At 35.0% G+C, this 24,773-nt stretch overlaps 1 protein-coding gene across 11 annotated transcripts in view; it reads right to left on the bottom strand.

Annotated features, from left to right (window-relative positions):
• Positions 1-24,773, bottom strand: part of PCM1 (pericentriolar material 1) — a 42,129-nt gene that overhangs the window by 6,604 nt on the left and 10,752 nt on the right. For 6 of the 11 annotated variants that reach the window (XM_082759813.1, XM_082759812.1, XM_082759822.1 and 3 more), the window contains 26 exons: positions 22,835-22,944; positions 22,188-22,404; positions 20,785-20,983; positions 20,322-20,498; positions 19,438-19,595; positions 19,074-19,285; positions 17,709-17,863; positions 17,498-17,627; positions 16,658-16,792; positions 15,725-15,915; positions 15,041-15,238; positions 13,946-14,168; positions 13,684-13,829; positions 12,344-12,537; positions 11,040-11,217; positions 10,023-10,375; positions 9,340-9,498; positions 8,488-8,544; positions 7,159-7,331; positions 6,942-7,070; positions 6,202-6,322; positions 5,739-5,876; positions 5,360-5,493; positions 3,855-3,989; positions 3,296-3,493; positions 1,563-1,622 (listed from right to left, as the gene is read on the bottom strand). In XM_082759813.1, coding sequence (XP_082615939.1) covers positions 1,563-1,622; positions 3,296-3,493; positions 3,855-3,989; positions 5,360-5,493; positions 5,739-5,876; positions 6,202-6,322; positions 6,942-7,070; positions 7,159-7,331; positions 8,488-8,544; positions 9,340-9,498; positions 10,023-10,375; positions 11,040-11,217; positions 12,344-12,537; positions 13,684-13,829; positions 13,946-14,168; positions 15,041-15,238; positions 15,725-15,915; positions 16,658-16,792; positions 17,498-17,627; positions 17,709-17,863; positions 19,074-19,285; positions 19,438-19,595; positions 20,322-20,498; positions 20,785-20,983; positions 22,188-22,404; positions 22,835-22,944 — 4,280 coding nt within the window. The remainder of the gene's footprint in view (positions 1-1,562; positions 1,623-3,295; positions 3,494-3,854; positions 3,990-5,359; positions 5,494-5,738; positions 5,877-6,201; positions 6,323-6,941; positions 7,071-7,158; positions 7,332-8,487; positions 8,545-9,339; positions 9,499-10,022; positions 10,376-11,039; positions 11,218-12,343; positions 12,538-13,683; positions 13,830-13,945; positions 14,169-15,040; positions 15,239-15,724; positions 15,916-16,657; positions 16,793-17,497; positions 17,628-17,708; positions 17,864-19,073; positions 19,286-19,437; positions 19,596-20,321; positions 20,499-20,784; positions 20,984-22,187; positions 22,405-22,834; positions 22,945-24,773) is intronic. The other 5 variants (XM_082759820.1, XM_082759814.1, XM_082759819.1 and 2 more) reach the window with 4 other exon arrangements.

Genomic DNA, 24,773 nt, shown 5'->3' with positions numbered 1-24,773 from the left:
ATGAATGCTGCAAAGGTATTTCAGAACCTACTAAGAGATATCACACATCATTCAGACTATCATCCATAAAGGACACCATAACTGATTATTTCATTATCTGAAAAGGCTCATATCCATTGACTTTCTAGCTTTAAGCATTTTTCCTTCAGTCAGGTACTTCATTAACATGAGGAGGTGTAGAACACTTGCATTGTTACTGTCTAGTGGTTTCTTTTCACTCCTAAATGACCTCTAGTAGATATTAGGAGTATTCCCTAACACTTCTTTGAATTTCTTTGACAAGAGCTACTCAACAGTTTCTCTGCTAAATGATTTGCTAAATACCTTAAGTGAGAAGTTTCTGCTCAGTCTATATGAACCCAAGATAAAGCCCTGAGTTTGACTCCAAATCTTGCAGCACTCTTCTACATGAAAGCAATCAAAACAAGTAATATATAGATTCCCACTTGCACTTCCTAAGCAGTATAACAGATGCCCGAAACCCTAGAAGAAAGCACTGACTCTAGACCTATACATATGCATATGATATCTAGGATAGCATTCACACTATTTTAGTGCATCATATATCTTATTCTTGGTTGGAAAAACCCAAACATTTCAAACTAAACAAAACAAAATTTTAAAAACAACTCCTCTCCCCTACCACAATGATTTTTAATGGTTTTCAAAACAAACTTAAAGGGAAAAAAAAAAAAGGATGTTTCAGCTCCTAACATTTAGTAACTCAGAAAGCACACGAAGCAACTCCAAAGATCTCAACTACGTGCCCCAATGCAGAACATCTGTCTTCTCTTCAGGATGAAAAATAATTGAGTAACATTACAAAATAAAACATCCACTACTAAAAGTAGCTGAGCACCATCTTTATTTACTGCCCTCATTATTTGATTTTTCAAAGAATGACTGCATTCTCAGTGCTTTGAGCCGAAGATCAAATCTGTTAATAAGATGACTTTGGAATTTTTTTTTTCCGAACATAGAAAATAAATACTAAAATGAAAAGAAAGTTGCTACGCTAAAGCAAATAAAGCATCACAAATTACTCCATTTCATGTTGAACGTTACACGACTGAACTTTGTTCTTTTTAGACTTTACGTAATAGTTCACCAGTAAATAAGAAAAGTATGTTTAATGCTGTCTTTGTTAACCTTACCGCACTTGTTGAAAGATAACAAGATACTGTTTTGTAAGAAATTCATCAGTGTTTACACTGACAATGGTTTTGCAGTAGTAAATGGAATAAAAACCAGAACAACTAACGAACCAATATCCAAGTTATGTTACTGAAGGCATATGATAACAGAGACTTACTGATTAAGACTTTTTTTATACTTATTTTCCAGACTGGCAACTCAAATTACCAAAGGGAAGTTATAATTTACTTTGATAAAGTAAATCACTAGAAACAACATAGGAAAAAAAAACAAGATGTTTAATGAATTTATAAACACTAAGAAACGGGCAGCTTACAGCTACTGGATTTATATGATAGGAAACAGTAAGCCTAAATCATCTGTGAAATTATCTGATGAATAAAGACAGTTGAGAAGCGTAAACATACTTTGTCCTCATCGACATCTTCAGCAGATGAACAAACATCCACCTGGAGACCTTTTTTTGCCTAGAAGAAACACAAACTGTCTTCAATTCTACACTGAAATAAGTTTGAAATACTGAACCAAACTAAGGCTTCATGGAAGGCTGCCTGAAATGCAGTCTTCCCGAGAACTGCTATCTGGCTAACTGTGGTAAGCCACGGGGAATTCTAGACTATGAGATACTTGCACAGATGTCTTCACAATTTTAGAGTTGCAAAATATTGCAAGAAGTATGCTACACCTTTTTCTTTTAAAAAGCATGTGTACACAGGCTATTTCTCTAGACTGTTGTTGAATCTTACTTAACCTATAGAATTAGGTATGCCACCTCTAATCAAAGAGAAGAGCTGTGTTTTTCAGCACGGAATCTAAAACCAGTTAGTTTACTGAACTCAAGACAGTCACAAAATGGAGTAAAATCAGATGTGCCTGTATCAGGATCCTGGATCTGAAAGCTATGAGAAGATTATATAGAGATATTTGTATGATCTGTACAAAATATCCAGGACCTACCAGTTCTGGCTCACCTCAGCCCCCACTGAATCTGAATTTATGTCTCAGCAACAACACAGACACTGAACTTTAACCCAAATTCACTGACTTCCACCAGGAGATGAGACAAAACGACAGATCTAATTTGGCTCCATGCATTCTTATGGCATGGTATAAACCAATCCTTTATGTAAGAGGATCCAATGACCCACTTCAGATAACACAGGAAATCATATCCAAATCTCTCTCAATTCAGATCATCTCTTAGACTGTGGAGCCGCTTGTAAAGGAGCCAGTTTCACACTAGCTACAGTACCGGCACATCTAAGTTGAGGTATACTGAAATTAAGTTGATGCTATGGCTAAAACCACAAGTTCATAGTTGAGGACAGATTCACAGTATCTTCTGTTGTCATTTTAAAGTATGAATGACTTTATAGATTATTTTTTTTTCTATTTGTATTTCTAAAAGAAAGCTGAAAGGACTACACAAGAAGAAACACCGAGGTAGATACACAATTAAGTTAAGAGTTATATGAACAAGAGCTCTTTTAGCATTTCGTTTGTAAGCAGTTTGCCTTACTAAAAAAAAGTTACGTTTGTAAAAACTGCAGGATTGCAATAGAAAAAGTCACAAAACATGTTTAATACTGTAAAGGGTGACAAAAGCAACTAAAAACTGCATTGTTAGAGTAGAATACGTAGTACAATCTCACATATTTTCAAAGATACATGTGTACATATATTTTTTTTTTTACCCTAATGCCAGGAAGACATAGATGGTACATATGCCAACAAGCCAACTGTTTGAAGAATACCTAGCTGTAACAGTGTTATAAAAAGCTGGTGCCTTAATAAGCTACCACAAGGAAACCTGTAGGAATAGCTGAAAACACAATGAGCCAGGACACCTGTATGTCGAAATACTTGACTACTTGATGGCCCCAGATATTAATATTATTTCATCACTTGACTATTCTGCCTGATGTGCACATATAACCATTAAATTACATTTCCCATTTATAAAGTCTACACAACTAGACATCTGTAGCAGAGAATCAATAAATTATGACCACACAGAAAAACCACACCACAACCACCACCCATATATACAACATATAAAACTAAGTTAATCAAACAAGTTTAGGAAATACAGACATCTACGAAATTTAGAAAAGCTAAATTAAAAATAAATAAAACTAACCTCTTTAGCATAAGACTGTATCTCTTCAGTTGTTTCTATTTTTCTTTTACACCTCTGCTTTACAGAAATACTGTTGCTGTCCAAGTCTTGCATGAGTTTAAAGAAGGCTAATTCATTAAATAACACCTCAGAAATCTCCACAAGAAGATCTTCCCCACAATCTTTTAGTTTTCTACCAGCAAATTTTGCCAGTGAATCCTATGAAGAGAAATACTTCAGTTTTTGAAACAAACTTTCAAACTTCAAAGACTAAGTACTTGTCATATTCTTAACTCTCAAAATTACTTAAGTATTAAAAATAAAATTACAAACTATTATAAACAAGTTTAGTGTGTTAAACAGCTTTCATGTAGAATCTCTAGTACCATAAAACAGAACTTATCAAATTACTGATTCAATCTTCATGTTTGTAGAAAAAAAGAAAACAGTAATTACTGATTTTCAGAAAATCACAAGGGCTATCACCAGAGTTGTAAAATATTGCTTTTGGGAATCTGCTTTTAGCTGATTATCTGAATTGCAATATAGTATTGCAAAACAATATTGAAAAGCTACTAACCTGAAGTATACTGCCGAGTTGCTTATGAAAGAACTTCACAAATTCTTTACTTTCATCATTCTGTTGTGTAAGAGTCAAGACCATACGTCTTACTGATGTCAGCAATTGAGAAGAGCATACTTCATCCATGTGTTCCTAAATGTTACAAGATGAGCTTAGTTACCACTAAAAGAGAGTCAGCCCTCATCTCAAATATTGAAATTAATTTATTAAAAAAAAAAAATGCACTCAAGGAATCTTACTGCAGAAATAGATTGCTTAGGTTCTAGCTTCCCTCACAAACTAAACTGGAACACAACTATAGCAGATACCATACCTCATTAATGACTGATCCACCATGACACACGAACTATCTCACTTACATGTCCAATACATACTAACATACTGGATGTATGTGTCATCTTGTACCATTTGAACAACTGTATTACTGTGTTACATGTGTATGAAAGTGTACCGTAAGATACCTACTGCTGTAGGTTTCTTTAAAACTGCAAACAAAACAGAAGCCCTCATGCAGTGAGGTGGTGGCATGTCAGTCATACAGAGTTTTTAAAATTGCAACTAATATCAACTAAGCACCTTATCACACAAACCTAAGCCTACACACTGGTCATATTATAAAAGGGAAGTTGAACTGAATGGAGATGACTTACGCATTTTACAACTCAACATTCTCTGCTCATCTTACAACTCAACATTCTCTGTTCCTTAACCTTGCAAAGAATTAACTGTGATTATTCTTCCTTCTTTAAAGAATTACATTTCTCTTCTGTATAGACAGAAGTTCACAAGTTCTTCAGAACTTTAAAGATAGTTGTTAGCATGAAGAATTAATGTTAATCAACAACAACAACTATTTTTCAAAAAATATCTCAAGTTAAATCGTATGTAGCAGTTCGGTTAGAATTTTCAGTTTTTCTGAGCAAATACTTCAGAAATACACTTCCAAACATTTCTATATGATTGAGTCAGCTCCAAACAAAGAAATCCCTGTTCTTGAAACCAAAGTCCACCAACCTTACGCAATCTAGAAACTTTACCATTTCTTCTTCCCATTAAAATCTCCACAGAATCTTTCAGTGGAGTATTTAATCCTTACTTCATTCTCAGCAGTATCTGCAACTTCGTACATATTGGCAGCTGTTCCTAAGATGTGCTACCCATTTTAAATAAAATGGAAACTTGAAAGATATTTGATGGTAAACTTATCTTAATAACAACTTAGAATTATTTTTTACAAACCCATTACAAAATAAATCTATTATTTTGGATCTACTCTTCAAGTACTGAAACACATTCACACATGTTCAACAAAGTGCAAGCAAATAAGTTTGCTTTCGAACGGTAAAAAGAAGTATTATTAATTGAAATCTACTTTTATTGTCTTAAACACAGAAAGGCTTTCACCTTTTCTACTAATTCAATAGTAACAATATTCTTCTATGCAAGTGTAGAGCTTGTCTTATTCTCCTAATTCTTCAGATGTTCCTGAAAAGAATTCTTACCTTCAGAAAAGGAATGACCTCTTTCATAATGGCTTTAATCTGCCGGTCAAGCTGCTGAGTATCTATGCGAGGACATGGAACAGCAGAAGCTTCACTTGACTGTGGTGCAGAAAGACATTCACTGGTGCTTGGACCTTGTTAAAATAGAGCACACGTCTAAGTCATTCAACATTACTATTTGAGAAATATCATTTTCAAAAGATACATTTTCTTCTTTTAAAGTAAATCAAAAATTTGCTTAAGTATGTTAAGATTCTATGAAGCTTTGCTAAGTTTTCAATATAAACGAAGAGGAAAGCAAGTCAGCCAATTAAATTATTCTTGATATTTAGAATAATTATTTTCTAAAACTAAGCAAAATATGTACATATGTGCATACCTTCTAATTTAGCAGCAGTAGCACCCTGAAAATTACTAGAGCAGCCCTCAGAGTCAAGGGTACTTTCAGCTTCAATTTTCATACGCTCATATTCCCTCATCCTAGCCAAAGCTTGATCTAAGTGAATCACTGTGTTGCCTATATTTAGAATAAAAACACCTTTTAATCTAAATAAAGTTTTCAATGGATAGACAAGTAAACAGATACAAATTAGTTCAAAGCCATAGGTTTTTAAGTTTACACATAATTGCGGTTATATATTTATTTTTTTTTTTAACATACACTTTGATCAACTCAAAGTGTTTCACAAGTGGCTAATTGCTCCAAGTTTTGTAATAAAAAACACGTAGTTACATATTATATCAAAAAGAAGTGCGCTATATAAGAGTTCACGATTGCAGGCATTTTTGGAGAGCACATGAAGGAATAATACTTGCAATGTTGTAAATCACATCATTCTTACCCAGGTCATCTGTGGCAAAGGGTTCAAAATGAGAAGATGTAGACATAGTACTCCCATTGTCTGCATCATTTGGTTCACAGTCTTGGCATGCTTCTGTAGGGAAGTTCTTGTCAAAAGTTTCCTAAAAAACATCAATCAGCTGAATACAGAGCATAACTGCACCATACTCTCACAGATGTGAGAATGAGTGAGCAATTCTTTTCAGGCACATGCTGTGGTATTAAGGGTTGTCACCAGGCGGTGTAACAGGTTTGTATCCTGAAAGCAAGGGTTTTGCCCCAGTCAGATAATTCTAGCATGGTTTTTTTTTCTTCTCCAAATACTTAACTATAAACACATAAGAAGGTAAGCAGAGGCATCAGTAGTTTCTTAAATACAAAAATTCAAAAATTGCTTGAGAACCTTGTGTGTGTGATCAGTACTCACCTGACTTTATTCACATGAGGGTGGGTATTAGCTATTTTTGAGCATCAGTATCACATTTATTCCCTTCATATCCCCTCTGTGTTCTGTTCCTCCCTATCACATCACTAATTTTCTGTGTAAAGAATCCTTCCATGTCTAATCACTTCTGCATGAAGCTTCTCTTGCATACCTTCATTCAGAATTTTAGAATGTTTATTAGTTTTTGACAAATTCAGCCACTACTATGATTATTTCTGTACCCAATATGCATGTAAATTGAAAATACAGGAAAAGCTGACAGTAAATGAGCTTCTGAACTTGAAATTAAAACTTACATCATCTGTAGAAGCAAGGCTTTCACTGGGAGTGAGTTCAGAGTTAGATGCTATCCATGTTGCGGAATTCAGCGATTTTGTACATTTGCCTTTCTCATTGTTCTCAGATAAATGTCTTGTCACTATATCCTGGAAAAGATAAACTCTATACTGTATAAAAAAAAAGAGTATTTAGATTTGTTCAATTCATACATAAGATCCGAAATTCTGTGCATACCTGTAAAGCGTATAGAGCCCTTTGTCTTAGGTAATCTGTGTTTAACAGTTGTAGCTCATGGAAAAGTTCAATTAGAAAGTGGGGACGAGACTCATTTTGAGAAATAAGAGTTGCAACTTCTGAATAAATTGTGTCCCGCAAAGCTTCAAACATAGAAAGATCGCTACCAGTTTCTGTAGGAGAAAAAAACAGAACTCATTAAGTTCTTGACATCCAAATGAAAGAAAACCGTGTTACATAAGCAAGTTAGACTTCAATCACTGTAGATTCCATTACATAGCTGCTTTCTTAAAGTTTATTCATCTCCTGAAGGCAACAAAGATTTGAACATGCTGAAATAATTACTCGATCCTTTAGGTACAAAATATAAAACATTCGTGTAGAAAAGGTTTTGTTCTTACTATCAAATATTTTTATAAAGAATTCCTTATTAAACAGAACATTACACACAACACAATGTTGCTTTCAGAACAAGTATTCAATACTGAAAATCAACTTTTAACATATACAAAACAAGACAACCAAAGGCCTCAAGCATATATAAATATTCTCTATTTTTGCAAGGGATAATCAAGAACATGAAGGAGATTCTAGACTGAATTCAGCCACCCCTCCCCACACAAGCATAAATCCTACATTCGCATACATTACCAAGGCTTACATAAAACCTCCTACCCTTAAGCCCAATTACATAGACACAAGACGACAATGTGATTCCTAGTAAGACTACTAACCCTTTGAAAATTAAAGGGATTGTCCTTATATTGCAACTTCTAAATTATTACACACATATTTGGACAAGAGTTGAATGGGAAAAAAAAAGTTACATTTTAAAACAACTCAGCTGAGTTTAACAGATGCATATTTGTTAGTATTCAAGTTAATGAAGTTATCAGTTATACAGCTATTGTTACTGCAAATAGTTTACCAGAATTTTTAAGCATAGAGGCAAGCTTTTTCAACCTGCAATAAGCCCTCAGAAATTGCTTCCCTTTGTCATAACTAAAATATAATAGCAGCTTTTACATATACCAAAAATGTCCACTGAAATTCATTTTTGTTGTAGAGTCTACCTGTGTATTTTCCACTCATAATTGTGACTGACCAAGAACATGATCAACATTATCCACAACCACATTTTAAAGTAGTATGTGTTGTTACATATCGTGCAAACTACAAGTTCTCTTGCCTCGTTTATAAAGAAGGTGCTGCAACACCTAGTTTTGAACATCTGCTAAACAGTCTGAGCTGTAGGATCAAAGCTAAGAGGAGGAAAAAAAAAAAAAAAAGTAAGAGGACATCGTTGAAGCTAAGCAGTGAATGCATTACCTGGCACTTCAATGCATGCATTTCTGTTAGACTGCTGCAGAATTCTCCTAGCATGTGCTGTAGGAAAGTGGGGATAGACAGTGATAAACACAAAAATGCGCACCAGAAATAAAGACAGGGTCTATACAAAACAGCAGGAGGAAAACTGCTTAATCATCCAAATCACATCAAAGCTGCTTATTGTGAAAACTTAACTGGTAAGAGTCTATTTTATATATACACACTAATAAACAGCTCTCAGTGTGGACACAGCTACATTGACAAAGCTGCACATCGTGCTGCAACAACTAACATATCTGCATCTTTCAAACAAAACAAGGTACTGGCAGAACCTAAGAAGACACAAAAAAGAATATTTTTATGATATAGACGCAAGAAAAGCAGTGCAGATGGCAAAAATGTAAGGGATTATGCAATGTTATAAGATTTAATTTGAATGATATTTGATAGAGCTCCTTTAAGCATGGACAGAAAGAAAACATGCATGCAGTACAGGATGTAATTAAAATGCTAAACAAAGTTGCATCTGTTGTGCAATTATCACTTTCCATAGAAATACCAGGAAATTAGTGAGGTTCTTGGTTGACTAGGTTTTTGTTTCACATTAAAATAAATTAGAAACAAGCTGTAATCAAGTACCTAATCTACAGAGAACACCCAACAGTAGTCAATACCCATCTGTTACATGCTTTTGTTTACAGAATCTTTAGAAATTAAAAAGCCAAATCCACATGCTAAAGTGTATTATTGTCTTGTGATAATACATTGATTTTAAATAATATACTAGCAACTAAGGAGACCGTTTATACAAAGTTCACATGACCATAACTATTAAAACTCAGAAAACAATACCTGAAGACATTTCTGTAGATCTACTGTATTTAATTATTTTTTCTAATTGTTCCCGATTCCTTTTGCTGAACACCTTTGCATGAACAACCTCTTCAGAGTGTTTGCTTTTATTGCTTTTGCAGGGTTCACACGCACTAGAAGCGCTTGCACTTTCATAACCTTGTGGGAGGGAATGGAAAGGGTATTTAAAAAAAGCTTACAATGTTTTATCACTGTTGTAAATAGGTTCAAGGACAATCTCAAAGATGCAAAACACCAATGTTGTTTCAGGTTTTCCTCTGTTCACTGAAGTGAAACAGCAGCACTAAATCCTCAATGACTGCAGTAGTGCTGTCCCTCTCAGTAACTACATTCAGCTAATTCTGCATTTCACTGAAGTACCTCTTTCATCAAGTTGTTCAATTTGAACATGAAGACCTAATGAAGAGGAAGATTCTCCAGGCCACTTATTCCGTATCTTAATAAATCTGTATCCACTGTGCATTCAAATCATGGTTCCCAATAATTTATGCTTTTCATTTACTGAAATGCTCAGAAAGCATGTGAAATCAATTCTTAGTTCAGTAACATTTATTTCAAGAACGTATTACAGAAAACATTTATGGAGAATAAATTCTCTGTAATGTAGAGTTCACATACACCATGGCAAACACAACATGAATCAAGATTATTTTACAACCTACCAGTATTTTTGATTCTGCCTTTCAGCTGAGAACTCTTTCTCTTATTCTTCAATTTGGGTGTTTTATCTTTTGATGCCAAGCTTGCTTGCGCTGATGCTTTTCTGGATTTAAATGTCTTTGTCACAGTAGTTGGGTCTACTGGATCAGGCATGCTACTAAAACTTTCCAAAGACTCCTCCTCAAAGTCTCTTCTCCTGCTCATATCAGACTGATTTTTATGACCAGAAGCAACGTTTTGTACTGAAACTGGAAAACCCGCTTTCAGGTGAGATGGATCATCTTTTTTCATTTCTTGGCTATCATTAAGCCAAGTCGATCTTTTTTCCACTTCCTCTTCAGGTTGTCTGTGACTCCTTCCATCAAAAAGAAACAAACAGTACAACATATTACAACATAATCTCTCAGATATTCTCAGCAGGTATTACCAAGCAAATACATAACTTGAATTATGGAAGAAGCTGTCTGCCCTAGCTACTAGTCATCAACTGAACACTACTTAAAAAAAAAAAAAAAAAAAAGTAGCAAGAACCCTACCAAACTGAAAACCAACATCTGAAGAAATTCACATTTCTCACTGATTTCAACCTGAATATAGTTATGCACTTTATGTTGTATGCAAGTAGTATTATAGGACAAAATAGTCTTAAAACAACATTCACTACTGTAGCATAAAAAAAAAGCCACTGAATTTACTCATCTCCCCTTGTCATTTCAAGACTGCTCATGTTCAAGACAGAGAAGTCTTCCTCCACTTATTTTTGCATCCAAAAGCTATTCCAATGCTGAAGTAAAGCTTAAAACATTCATAAAGTGATACATTAACTAATATACAGGGGAAAAAAAAACTGAAAAAAATGCACAAAAACCCCTTGAAACTGCAAAATTAAAGCTCGTCTTGTAAATCACTTGTTTTCATTATATTCCCTGAAAGAATGATGAATGCCCTTAAGTCCTGTGAGGCTGGAATGGGGAGTGATGAGACCACTTAAAGGAAAGTGGCACTGTTGCAATCGATACCTTGTTTTTTCTGCTCCGTTAGAGGGACTACTTTCAAAAGGTTTGGGGAACGCCATATACTCAGTTTTCCCAGAAGCATTATGATCTACAGGATGTTGCTGCTGCTCACTGCTGTGTGGGGAACCATTGTGTGCACAGTCTCCAAATCCAGAAGGAAACACTGGAACGTAGTTAATACCTACGAAGTAAACAAGAATGTTAGAAGGTACTACATCATTTGTCTGTGCAAATCTGAGACATTTTACAGCACCATAAAATTTTGGAACAAACCAATTGGTCAGTGAGCACCGGCACAATTTGTCCAGAGAAGCTGTGGATGCCCCATCCCTGGAGGTGCTCAAGGCCAGGCTGGATGGGGCCTTGGGCATCCTGGTCTGGTGGGAGTTTGGGACTGGGTGGGCTTTAAGGTCCCTTCCAACCCAAATCATTCTATGAAAAATTCGGCAGAAAAGTAAGCAAAAACTTCTCTCATCCTGAAAACACTGCATAAATGAGGACTTATCTTAAGTGCAGGTTCCAAACATCACTAGATGCCACACATGCCATTACAATCCCATCAGTGTACAGAAAAAAGTATTTTAAGAATACTCACACCTACAAGCAAAGGTAAAAATTACAAGTTCCAAAAGCAACCCACACCAGAGTTCTGAGAATGAAGACTATCAGTTCTTCAGTGACCAAACTGACACAAAAATTCCAACAGTACAAGTATTCACAGGGTCAAAGATGACATAACACTTATTTCAACTTCAGAATCTTCAAAGCAGTAGCAAATTGAACATAACTACTCTTCTGTGCAGACTTTGTATTATTTAAAATATGCTAAAACAGAAAATAGACCTGAGACTCTGAAAGCTACCAACTGTATTTATGCTCATTTTCTGAGAAAGCTAAAACACATTATTGTTTAAGACAACTTAGGAATTAGTTTTTTTTGTTGTTTGTTTTGTTTTGTTTTTTAAAAACCTGCATTTTTTTTTTTTTTTTTTTTAAAAAAAAGAACACAGTAAAATACCTATTTTCCAATTTCAAATTCAGTGGTAAAAGATTTGGTGATGAAATTTGGAACACTGTATCCAAGTCAACACTCTATACATCTGATGCAAACAACAGTAACACGTTATTTACAAGTATTTCAAACCATAACAAGTACTGAAATACCAAGAAGTGAGAAACTTCTGCTCATTCAAGTACCATTTAAGAACTTGAAGCCACAAAGTTCCAGCAAGTTCACATTAAGGTTTCAATTAAATGAGGCAACAAATTTTTAAAATTCACTTTTTCACACTTGTGGTAATACTCACCTGGAACAAAGGGAGAAAAATTGGTAAATCCTGGTATGTTAAACAGGTTCACAGGCTGTGGAGGAAAGCTGAACGGACAGCAAACAGGTGATGGAGGTGGTGGTGCACTACTGCCTCTCTCCTTTCTTGAAGGCTTCTCTTGACACTGTTGTTGTTCTTGCTGGCGCATGAGATCGTTTAACATTTGTTTCAACCTTGAAAACAAGAAAAAATAGGCACTTGGGGAAAAAACATCTCAAAGCTTAAACAGCACAAGAGAATAATTTGATCGAAATAAATCAATAGGATACTTGCATTATGGAATGACAACACCATACTAAAAATGCAACCATGCTTACAGAGCTCAACTATAATAATATGATGAGTTCTTGAATTGAAATTCCTTGACCCAACAGTAACTCTAGCATTAGACATAAGAACCACTAAGATTGCCTTTGATGGTCAGTCTAAAAGAAAACTGAATTATACTGAGTAATCTCAGATTCTTATTATTTCACCTGCCCCATATAACCATCACAAGTTAATATGCGTAAACTATGTTTTCAGTATGCACGTGAAGTGCTTCTCCATTTAGCTAGTCAAAAAATAACTTACTTAATCCTGAGTGACAAGCACAATTTAAAATCAACCGCTCTGTACTAGTGGTCATGTCCACAGCAGTTAAACATCCTTGCAAGAATGACAAGAAATTCACTCAACAAAAAAATAAGTAGGAAAATTAAATAGAAACAACGCAAGATGCAAAAATACTTGAAGCAATTGTCATTAAAGTATTACACGAAAGAAACAGTAAATACATGTCACTTATCAAATACAAAGCAAGGATGAAGATCTTGACATTTCCTGCCATGAAGTGACATAACTTGATAGTTATGTTTAAAAACACGATCATTTTTCAAGAGGTAAAAGTAGCATGTCCGAGTCGAGTACAATTTAGTAAAAATTCTGACTGACAACACCAAGCAAAGCAAGTTTTCCCCACCATCTTTCTATAGCCATTAGAATTCATAATCCTGCTGGGTAGTCTAGCAAAAACTGAAGCCATAAAAGCAACATTCAAGGAAGCAATTTTATATCAAAAAGCCCAATAAAGCTATTGCAATAGGTTTTCAGTAAAGATGTCAATATTTGCATCTCTTCACTGATGATTATTCAAAAAGAACCATCTCAAAGCTACTAGAACACTCAAAAAAGTATATAATTTCAACAGGTTGCATTGATTCAGATGCTCAATAGTCTCTTATTTAACCATTATCTCTAATCTCTTATTCTCTATTACCGAAGTATTTCAAATTACAAAGTATTACAAATTACTGAAGTATTTCAAAATACAGACAAACCTCTGAACATTATTCTGCTGCCAAGTCAGCTGAGTATAACACTGGTTTAACTGATGCATGATAAGATGTACTTGTGAAGATGCAACATTATTGGGCATCATACTGTAAGGGCCTGTAAGCAAAGTCTGTAGAAGACAGGAGAGTGCCTGTGGAAATAAAATACATGACAGGGACAGAGTTACCAAAGCCAGAAGTTATTGCTGGAAAGAATGCATAAAAAAAAAAATAGAGTCAGAATGGTGAATTAACTCTTCATGCCTACCTGCTGGTCCTGCATCAAGGTCTGACAAATGCTGACACTAAATTCAAGTTGTTTCTTCAACTGATTGATCTGTTCTTGCCATTGTTCTTTTTCTTCCACATAAGAAACTTCAGACATCCACCGAAGGTTCTCCTGACGTCGCATACTGACGTTTTGCTGCTGCCTGGTTTTAGACAATGGACGGTAATTCCCATCTGCTGAAAAAGGACGGACATTTTTCCACCTAAGGGAGGGATGGGGCAGAAAGGAAGAATGAATACAGAAGCTGACGTTTCAAATCTTTCCCTTTAATGACACTTCTGTTATTTGAATTACATTGCAGTTGTAAAAACAAACAAACAAAGTAACAGCCACCACTGTCAAAAACAAACACAACTGCTGAGGATGTTTCTGGATCTTTTTTTAGTATTGTCCAGTATTGATTTACCATAGATTCACAGATGAAAATAGAAGCTGTGCCTCTGACATCTTACTGTATTATGTTGATTGCTTCTAAACAGGCCTTATACATTAGTATTCATTACAGTTGTTTTGTTATCAAAAAGAGGAAAGCAATTGAACGTGCACACTACTTTTTATGTGGCATTTTCATTACAGCTCACACAGATTATTAATGAAATCAATCAGGTAAGCAAGAGTTAAAAACGTTCATGTTAATTAAAAAATAGCTAAGAAATAGTTTTCAGTGCTGCAAAAGCCAGAAAACAGAAGCAAAAGTTTAAGAACTGTTTTTTAATTCTGAGAATATTTTATTTTGAAAAGACTGAAGAATATCACAGCAAAAATTTTGATACAGATTATCTTCCACTATGGTGCTTAAAATAACAAGGCAATGTAGGGAAATACAATGCAACACAACCGGAGAACTGAATGGCAGACAACAATAGTGTGGAAACAGAAGACAATCTAGGTTAGTCATTGTCTTATCCTCTGTAGTTACAGAGGATAAGACAAAAGTGCCACTGCAAACAACTCAGCAGCAAGTAAGAAGAAATTCCACTTGGTTGCACTAGGGTGCCTTTTTGATGCAATGCTTCTTCCACCCCTCCCAAATACGCCCAGACAAGCATCAGACCAACAAACAATGCCACTCACCTATCCTTGTTTTCTTTAAGAAAATACATGTTTTCTGGTACATGGTTATTGGGATAAACAGAGAAACTGTCATTCGAACTTGACGCATCTTCTTCCTCCTCCTCTGCCTGATCAAGTCCATCAGAGAGATAATCTTCATCTCCATCCTCTTCATCTAGTGCACACTGGGTAGAGCCTCCCCAGGTAGCCATTGTCCTACTAAATATTGGGAAAAAGAGGGCTGTTTGTGAGAGGAGTATTTCCTCAATTTATGACAAAATATTAAAATGATCTCTTGCCAATTACAAGTCTATCAATTAATCAAACTGGAAAAAAATCATTTAAAATCATTTAAACATTATCTCACTAGCACAGATGAAGCTGGTATTCTTCCAATAGTGTTGAGTAAAATAACTGGAAAATTACTACCACTGCAAGTGGTGTAAAGATGAGGAAACTGAGCATTTGGCACACATTTCTCTCTCCTCTCTTCTGGTGAGCAACGGAGATTGAATATGCTGGGAAAACCCACAAACAGGGCAAGCTGCCAACTAACAGTCACTTTAGAAATCAAGAAAATAATTTACTGCTCTATTATATCATGCTCTGACAATGCTCAGACAAAAATCAGGAATGCCTCAAGACCGAAACCTCGCTAAACAGAAGCGCCCACTGACTGTTACAAAGAGTGATTCATGTTCTTACTTTTCTGTCCTGCTTTGCTGTGGAGTATGCTGAGCTTCTGATCCCTCACTTTTAACAGAGGCAGCAACAGTAGATATTGTTTCTGCCAGCTCTCTCTTCCTCTGATGTTCAGCCATTAAAGCTTCAAGTTGCTTTCTTCTCCGTCGCAACTCTTCTCTCAGAATCTCATGTCTTCTCATCTCAGACCATAACTGTTTCCAATAAAAAGGACGGCATTCAAGTGTAAACAAAACAAAATAACTCAGTTTATTTTATTTTATTTTTTTTTTTAACAACATGAGACAAGTTATCCTATAATGCTCATCTGGAAGACAAATTCTGAAGTCCTCCTTTTGAGGAAGCAACGTGCAGCTTTTTTTAATGATAACAGAACACGCGTTTCTCATTCAGCCTCATCTAAGTTGTTAAAGTGAAATTTATGAGGAATGCTGATGATGTCAGAGAACGTCACTTAAAAAAAGGTATTTTTCAGATAATTGTTTCTGATGTCTAGTCCCACTGGAAACAATATCTTCCTCCACATCTACACGTACTACCATAATTTTCAGATCAAAAGACAGGATAATACCCAGATCTGTAATTAAGATGAATTTGGGGGGAAGAGAGGAAAAAGTATGCAAAACATACAGTAAATTTCAAATACTGCTATAATTTCCTTCACAGATGACTTGCCTGTCATATGCCCTATCAAATGCTCAAAGCATAAATTTAAAATTCATTGAACTTCCCCATTAACATTCAACAACTGCTACCTTTGGGCAAAGATCTTTTGCTAGTTCAGGTCATTATTTACTTCTTTCCACACTTTATTAAACTAGCTACTACTCTACTCTCCAAACAAAGTACTCAAAAATGTGTCCAAGCTACCTAGAACTTTTTTCCTTTTTAAGCATCCCCTCTTTTTTAAGTCTAAAAATATCAAGTATGAAATACCTCATTGCCAACTGGTACAGATTCATCAAAGTCAAGTAAAGGCTTGCCAGCCATGTTGCACTCATTCATGGCTGGAGTTGAGGCTGCTGGTGAAGTTTGCCTATTTGCTGGGCAGTTACCCAGGCCAGCTGACAACTGAAAGAGAAAGCAAAAGACTAACTTTCTAAAAACTTATCCACTGTTAACACCCAAAACACTTCAGGCTTCTTGAAATAGCATAATTAGTATTCAGTGAGAACCTTGATTTGAAAGCCCCTTAAATACTTATTTAAGAGAAAGCAACAAAAATTCTTTTTATGTAATATAGCATTATATAATGCTGTAGATGCACAGTATTGACCATTTACTGCTCACTTAATAGAAAAACATCTTCAAAGAACATGAAAACAGTACAGTACTGTTCAATTCATTTGGAGTACAACTGCAAGTACAAGATTTTGATCACGTTTATGAGACACAAAATTGTTTCACAATACCAGAACCTGAAATGACAAAATCGAAAACGCAGAGACTAGCTAGGTACAGCAGATAGACAAATTTCAGTCTAACAATAAACTAGAAGGTTCTCCACTTTTGAAGACCTGAAATTAGGCTGTGCAACTTTTGAGGACCAACAGCAGCAAAACAAGAGCTTGATACAGCAATCACTGAGCAAGAGCCTACAAAGGAACTAGATAACTAGAGCTCTTTTTTAGTTTTAGAAATCCAACTTCTTATAATATAATATGACTGGTACCAACTGTAAGTTTTTTAATCCAATTATTATATTTGGAAAAAAGACAGTTTGAAAAGTACATTTCACTGCTGAACAGCTTAAGGAAACAAAGAAATTCTACCTACTTGAAGGTCAGGACAAGCTTTCTGTAGCACTTGAATTTTTTCTTGAATTTCTATCAGCTTTCTTCTTTCTTCTTGTAACTGCTTAAGTTCCTGTTGCTGCTGCTGAAGTTTAGCTTCATAGAATTTCTCCCTGTATAATTAAGTTACCCACATTTTATTTGACAAGACATAACTTAAAGCACGATTCTACTATCATCAAGCAAAGATATACCTTGCTTTTTCATTCAGTCCTACGTCTTTTTGCATCTTATTGGTACTAGCTCGGACATTATTTGGTTGTTGCTTTGTCTCTTCCATCTCACCCAAAAACAAGTCACCCATATTAGATGCATTTGCAGCTGGTGCTTGAGGTTCTGGATCGTCATCCTGAAAGGGTGTTAGAAAGGTAGTCAGACTATTTTCAAATTGATACACAAAAAAAAGTTCAGTTTGTCAAACTAAATTATTTTATTCTAAACTAAACAGTCTATACAGTTTTACCTTTAGTTCAAATGATAAACAGAGAGGTTACCTTTATGTCATCCTGACTTAAAGATACCTTAAATCATGGTTCTCTATTCCACTTTTTTTTTTTTTTTTTTTTTTTGCAAATTTTTGTATTCATAGCTCTCAAGTGAATCTGAAAATACAGAGCTATAGCCACTGCTTCTTTTTTTTTTTTCCCCAGCATGACACAGCCACAAAAGCCTACAGTACTATTACTGATTGCAAAGATGCAAACCTCATAAATATGAGGGAAAGATTGAAGACTTGCTATTTTTTAAACGCTGGTGTATTATCTCTAATTCTGATTTATACCACTATGTAGCTAACATCTCTGTAGGGATCATAAAAAAACAAGCCTAATGCAGATGCTGAGAATTTTCTGACAGCAGTATAATCTTGAAATAGCTATATACTATCTACACTGTTGCTATTATAAAACATTCTCACTCAGATTGATTTTAGAGTTCTCACATAAAACTTTCCCTGTCTCTCATACAAATCTGTGCAGACATAAGATTAGATGGTGCTTAGATGTAAGGTTTCCATAGAGACATTAGATTTGCGAAAAGCTCTTTTTAATATAAATCATGAAAATTAGTGAGACATTTAAATTAAAACAGTTAATTCACAGCTGGCCCTTGAGAGTCTTAAAAAAAAATATCCCCCCAATCCCACTCAAACATGTTACAACATGTTGAAGATTTTAATCAAAAAAAATTCATTTTTCCCAAATGAAACAACACTGCAAAACCTAGGATTCCAGAACTAAAATTTATGAATATTCATTAAAAGCTTAAAAATGTAGATCAACACACACACGATGCCTTTTTGTTTTGTTTTTAATAATCCAGTGCTAAAGTTAACTATTAAGGCCATTCTTGTCTTAGTTTAGTGCCCCTCAGGAAAATTACAGATTTGAAATTGAGAAGCATCAACCTCAGACAAATCAGTGTCTCCTTTCCCCAGCCTAATAACGCATATTATAAATAGTAAGCTAAGCAAGAGTTTCTCCCTTACTCAAACTCATATGTTACGTGAAATAATGAATGAAAGTTATATTTTCGTACATGGATTTATATTTAAAAAGTACCTGCACCATAGCAGCAAGGTTTTGTAACTGCCTGAGTTTCTGCTTTGCAGCTATGAGCCTATTAATCTTCTGCTCAAACTCAGCATCTGCAGCATCACCCAGGCTGCTTCTGTGACTAGGTATGGAATCTTCACTAGCTCTATCTTCTTCCACTTCATCATCTTCACCTTGTGGTAGGTCAGTCTCTTTGTCATCCTCCCTATTATGGCAGTCTGGAGGTGTGCAGATGGGAGGAAACAAAACAGTACTAAGGACATATTACTGAACTGCTGACTTAACATTTTGCTCAAACGTAGTTCTCCCACAAAACATCACATGGATATCAAAACTAAACTGAAATTATTAAAAAAAAAATAGAACATACCTAGAGCAGAAGACATTTTTAGAGTCCTTATATTAGCAGCAGATCGGTTATTTATTTCACAGTCTGTATTAAGATGTCTTCCATCTCTGTTATTAGTTCCACACTGCACGTTTGAGTTGCTATTTATTTCACTCCAGCTAGTGATTCCTTGAGGATTTCTAGGGTAAAATGCATTACTTATGTTAGCTTTTTAAGAACTGGCATTGATGGAATTTTACTTCAGCCATTTTATTAACTGGCTTTTATAAAAATGTGCCTATTTTCCCGATCCTTTGTAATAAAAAAACAAGTCAATCCCTCCTAAAATTTCCTTCTAAAATTAGTCCTGCTGTTCAGAATTTCTCCAACAGTCTGTTTTCAAAACAATCAGAAGCAACTACAAATCATCTCCCTGCTGCATTTACAACATCAGCTTACAAGAGGATTTCAATGTGAACATCTTCACCAAAAGCTTTACATGATTCATAGCCAAATTAGTATTTATTTCTGCACAGTGAAGATCCTCAGTGCACACTCAAATGCATCTATACCCTGCAGGTTGTTTCTATTCCGTTTTTCTAGATCCAGGCCTGTTAATCTTCTAATGGAATTTCATACACATTTGAGCCCTTAAATCTAGAGTGATTACAGATTTTTTAATTCCTTATAATGATTTTCTAAATGTACAAATTAACCTACATTTGCTGTAGTACAAGATTATTACTAATCTATACAAGAAAGCTACTTCAAATTGAAATTTTGGAAAAGTGAATGTAAATATTAATGTAAATAAGTTAACGTAACCACAGAATTAATTGCTTCTGGTTGATTAAAATCTTGTATTGCTTCAGGATAACTGTAACAAGTTGCCTACAAAGATTTAGAACAACAAAAATTATGATAACCTAATATTTGTAACAGGCTGTGGATCCCCATGTTCAGAATCACTTTCTGACTCTTCTGTTTCTTCCTCTTCCTTAGTGTTTTCATTCACAGCATCTGTCATCATATCAGATGTTTGTTCGTAGTAGTGAACTAACTCACGCAATTCATTCAGCCTCTTACGAACCTCATTTAGCTTCCTGAGGAGAAAAAAAAAAAGTTTTGTTTTATTAACTAAACCAATGAAAAATACATAGACATATTTATAGTTCTTGAAATTTACTGTAATTTTCCTAGCTGTAAGCAATTTCTGCTTAAAGTTGAGCACTCATTTTACTATCCATGACCACCTAAGTAGTCCATGATACTAAATCGGGTACATTAAAATATGAAGTTTCTTAACACAGAACTTACTATAAACAACCTAGAACTTAACACTCAAAATCACTGAAGCAGATTATGGAAAAAATATTAAAGAACTTTTACTGAAGCTTTTCTGTTGGATTTAAGTTGTCATCCTCTTCACTCTCATTCTGAGAAGCCAGGGTATCAGGAGGATAGGGAGCAGATGCCAGACTATTTGATTCACCATTGACAACAGTTACCACTCCTATAGGAGCAGAAGCAGCTGAAGTTGTACTTCTTTGGTCAATACTCCTCTGAGGAGAACCTGAAGCAGGAAAAACTACAGAAAAGACATATATATCATAAGAACAACGTGCAAAAAGGAACTCGCCCATCTGAATTACTTTCAAATGTAACTACAGAAAATATCAACATACAAAGCAGCAATTAACACCTCTCTTAAAAGAACAAGAACTTCTGTATTAAGTTTCATGAAAGGCAATGCCATCAGAAAGTAACAGGCAGCTTCTGTAAACAATACTTAAGTCAGCTCTCTTTAGCTATGCATCAAACTTCAAAGCAGAAGCTTTCGCGCTGTCAGTCTGCCCTAGGACTACTTTTAAGGGCTAATTTGTGGATGAATTGCTTTTGTGTTTCAACATAATAAAAAACTTCTAGCTTTTTTTTTTTTTTAAACTCTTAAGCTCTTGTATACATATGCTTTAGAAATGGCCTTGAGATCTGATGTTTGCTTTGTCCAGCTACTTAAAATCATATCCTAATACATTCATTTAAACGCATGTAGGAAGAAAGGGTTACAGTAATGTAACTATCAAACCCGTCTGCCCTTCTATAGGAGCATGCTCATTTCTTAATGTTCATCAGACTACACAGTATCATCCCTCAGTAATTTCTAGCTATAGAACAAAGCTTCACCAGGGTAAATGTGAAGATAGAAGTAGAAAGTTGTAACAAGTAGTAGGCCCACATGAAGGCTTTAAGGATAGGAAAGTCATCTAAGAAACAAAACAGAAAAATCTAATCCATTCAGACAGCTGAGCTTCTCTGGTGTGACCCGTAATCCAAGTTCCTATTGATTAGTGGATGAGAAGTTCCTTGAACAGCAGAAAAAATCAAACCTGATCTTGCCATAGAGCTCTTAACTCTGTACTCAGAAGTAGAGAGTACATAAATTCTGTACTGTGATACAGTACAGAAAGTTCATGTGGGATGCTCCAGGAGTCAGAAGTATCACTGACAAGCCTTGAAGAAAGAAATCCAGTCATCACAACCTCACTAGTCAACTGTAATAATGCTACAATAAGTGCTACTAGCAAAAACACTCATTTGTGCTTGTCAAGCTCTCCATCAAGCCTGAAACTTTTACTGCATTAAAAACCAGTTACATAACACTGCTCCATCACAGCTTGATCACCTACTATATTGACAATTCATTATCCAGTCACAAATTGAAAGACCACCTTACAAACGTATTTAATCAACTGTAGTTTTGAAGAGAGATAATTCTGCTTATGTTTACTTACAAGAGGAGTTATTTAGATGTTGGTCACGAAGTGTGTGAAGTTCTCCTAACAGTTTATCCATTTTTTGCTTTTTACCCTGCAACATCCGCATCTTGTTAAAAAGCTGTGCCTTCTCATCTGACAGGTGTTCTGACACTGAGGAGTTTCGGCTTTGTGAAATCTCTCTGGTAAGTGAAAGACTTTCTGCTTGCCTTCTATTGTCTGGCACAGACTGTGTCTAAAAAGAGTAACTTTGTTTTATTCAAAAGTACCACGCGAAAAAGCAAAATATATTGTTAGAAACTAAAAGCCCTCTTATAGGCTTGCTAGGCTCAACAACAGAACAAAGAACATTATAATAAAGTGAAAATGATACTGAAAACAGTCTCATGATATCCCAATTATGTATTAAGTTTATTTATCGTTATACAGCAGTATTGAAATTATTTCTTTGGACTTTCATGGAGAACCATGAGACAGAAAGGATAGATCAGTCTTAGATAAGCAGTCTTAGGAACACAACGATGCTGAGTTTTCAGATTTGGAAGAGCCCTAATTATTCCACCAGTAGATGAATACAAATAAGTAAGACAAACATTTTAATTAATGTTCAAAATAGTAAGAAAAACAGACAACGGTAGAACTTAAAGCGCGATGCAAGAACTGACCTGAGAATCGTGCAGCTGGTTATGAAAGCGTTGAATTAAGTCATTTAATTCTTCATTCAGTTCTGATGTGAGACTTACTCCTGAAACACTACCTGTAGTCTCTGTTACAACTGGGCATGCAGATAAAGGAGGAAAAACGTTAGTGCTTGTTTACAGCAAAGAAATAAAAGGCCATTTGATGAAAATGCCTGGTTTAACAAGCATTACAATATTCTGCCTTTTAAAACAGCAGCATTTACTTTTAATGCTGTGGCCTTCCCAACAACTTTAACTTTGAAAGATTATTTCCCTTGCAAGTCAACTTACAGCTCCTTCATGAAAAGGATATAGAAAAAAAGACTATAAATTAGAACTCTGTTTTGCAAAAAAAAGGTCAGCAAAACAAATATAACCAAATTGCTGCGGGTTGATGGAAACATTTTGTTTGTAAAAAACTATTACTAATATTAAATTACTTCTTTTACCCAGTAGAGATAAATTAAAGCATATCACATTTAATTTACTTCCTTAAAATATTAAACAGCACACTAAGCTTTCATCTTGATTTAAATCATAACTTTTACAGCTGCAAAGTCTCAAGGTTTCATCCTTGAAAAACCTTTACAGAAAAAAAAAAAGCACAAATGTTTTCCTCCTTGAAAGCTCAGGCTGTAACAGTACTAAGATATGGAACTGACAGTTCAGAGGCTCAAACAACTCCTTTCTCTCCAGATATAAGTCAATACTTCATTAGAGAACCAAGCGTAAATATTTATTTTTCCCCATAGATCATGACTTTATTATCTGCTCTGGTCACAATAAAGTTCTGCTATTCTCAAATACAAAAACATTTAGCAAGTTATTTTGCCCTACACTGAATTTGAACCTATTTTCTGCCCTACAATTCTGGTATATTTTACAGCTTTAAGTAAGTCAACACAAGTAGCAGTAAGAAACTTAGTAAGGGTGACATCACTGGAAATACTACATAAATAAAAATAACAACAACGAAGTCCTAATTTATCATAAGCAATCCTATTTTCTACCCACTTTGTGAATAGAGCTTTGTTTATTCTGAGGAAAGTGGAGAGAGAAGATTCCACCACAGATCTACTGCAGTACAGCACATAGGAGAAAAACAGTTACTGGGAGCCATTTTAGAAAGAAGCAAGAAAATCCCTTTAAAGCAGCTTGCTACTTTTGCTCCTGTAGAAGGTTTCTACAAGCTCTCTGCCAACTTCTCTGCTTCACTTCCTACAATAAAATCTAATTTTCCTAGCTAGTTCTACCTGCTGTCCCATAGCGTATCTAATCAAGAACAGGAAAAGAGAACAGAAAGAGGAGCTCATCAGAACACGGAAACTTGGACTTGTCATAAAATACAGATATCAATGCTTGTATTCCCTACAAATTAAGTTATACTGAATACAAAAGCCAACTGTAATAAGAACTGCTGTTCCACGTAGCCCTCTAATGAAGCCTAATGACAGCTTTTATGGGGAAGAGGTAACAAGAAGAACAAAGAACAAGACGTATTTATATATCTTGTATAATAAATAACATATAATCTAATAAATAAATAATATAATAAATAACATATAATCTTATAAATAACAAGAAGAACAGTAACGTGGTCTGAACATGAAGTTACTCAGTACAAAAACATCATTCCCTAGGATTGCACACAACTGTGATCTACCTCATTTGCAAGGAAAACAAAAAACACGATTTGTGGAGATGTAGAGGAAGGGTATCATATGCAAAAAAAAATTATTTTCTTATTATAAGCTAAAAGGACTAACCCGCAACAAAGAACAACATAAGATAACTCACACATCAATGGCGCTTACAACAACTATGACCTTTCAGAATTGAGCATTTGAGAAAACATAACTCTGCTGGCAACCTTTAAGAACATAACAGAGAAGTCTCTGTTCTAAAGATAGCTTTTAAAAAGTTG

The sequence above is a fragment of the Aythya marila genome (assembly GCF_965140915.1).
Source record: "Aythya marila genome assembly, chromosome: 4".
In the NCBI taxonomy this organism is placed as follows: Eukaryota; Metazoa; Chordata; class Aves; order Anseriformes; family Anatidae; genus Aythya; species Aythya marila.
The sequence above is the reverse complement of the archived record's forward strand: the minus strand, read 5'-3'. Positions and strand labels throughout refer to the sequence as shown.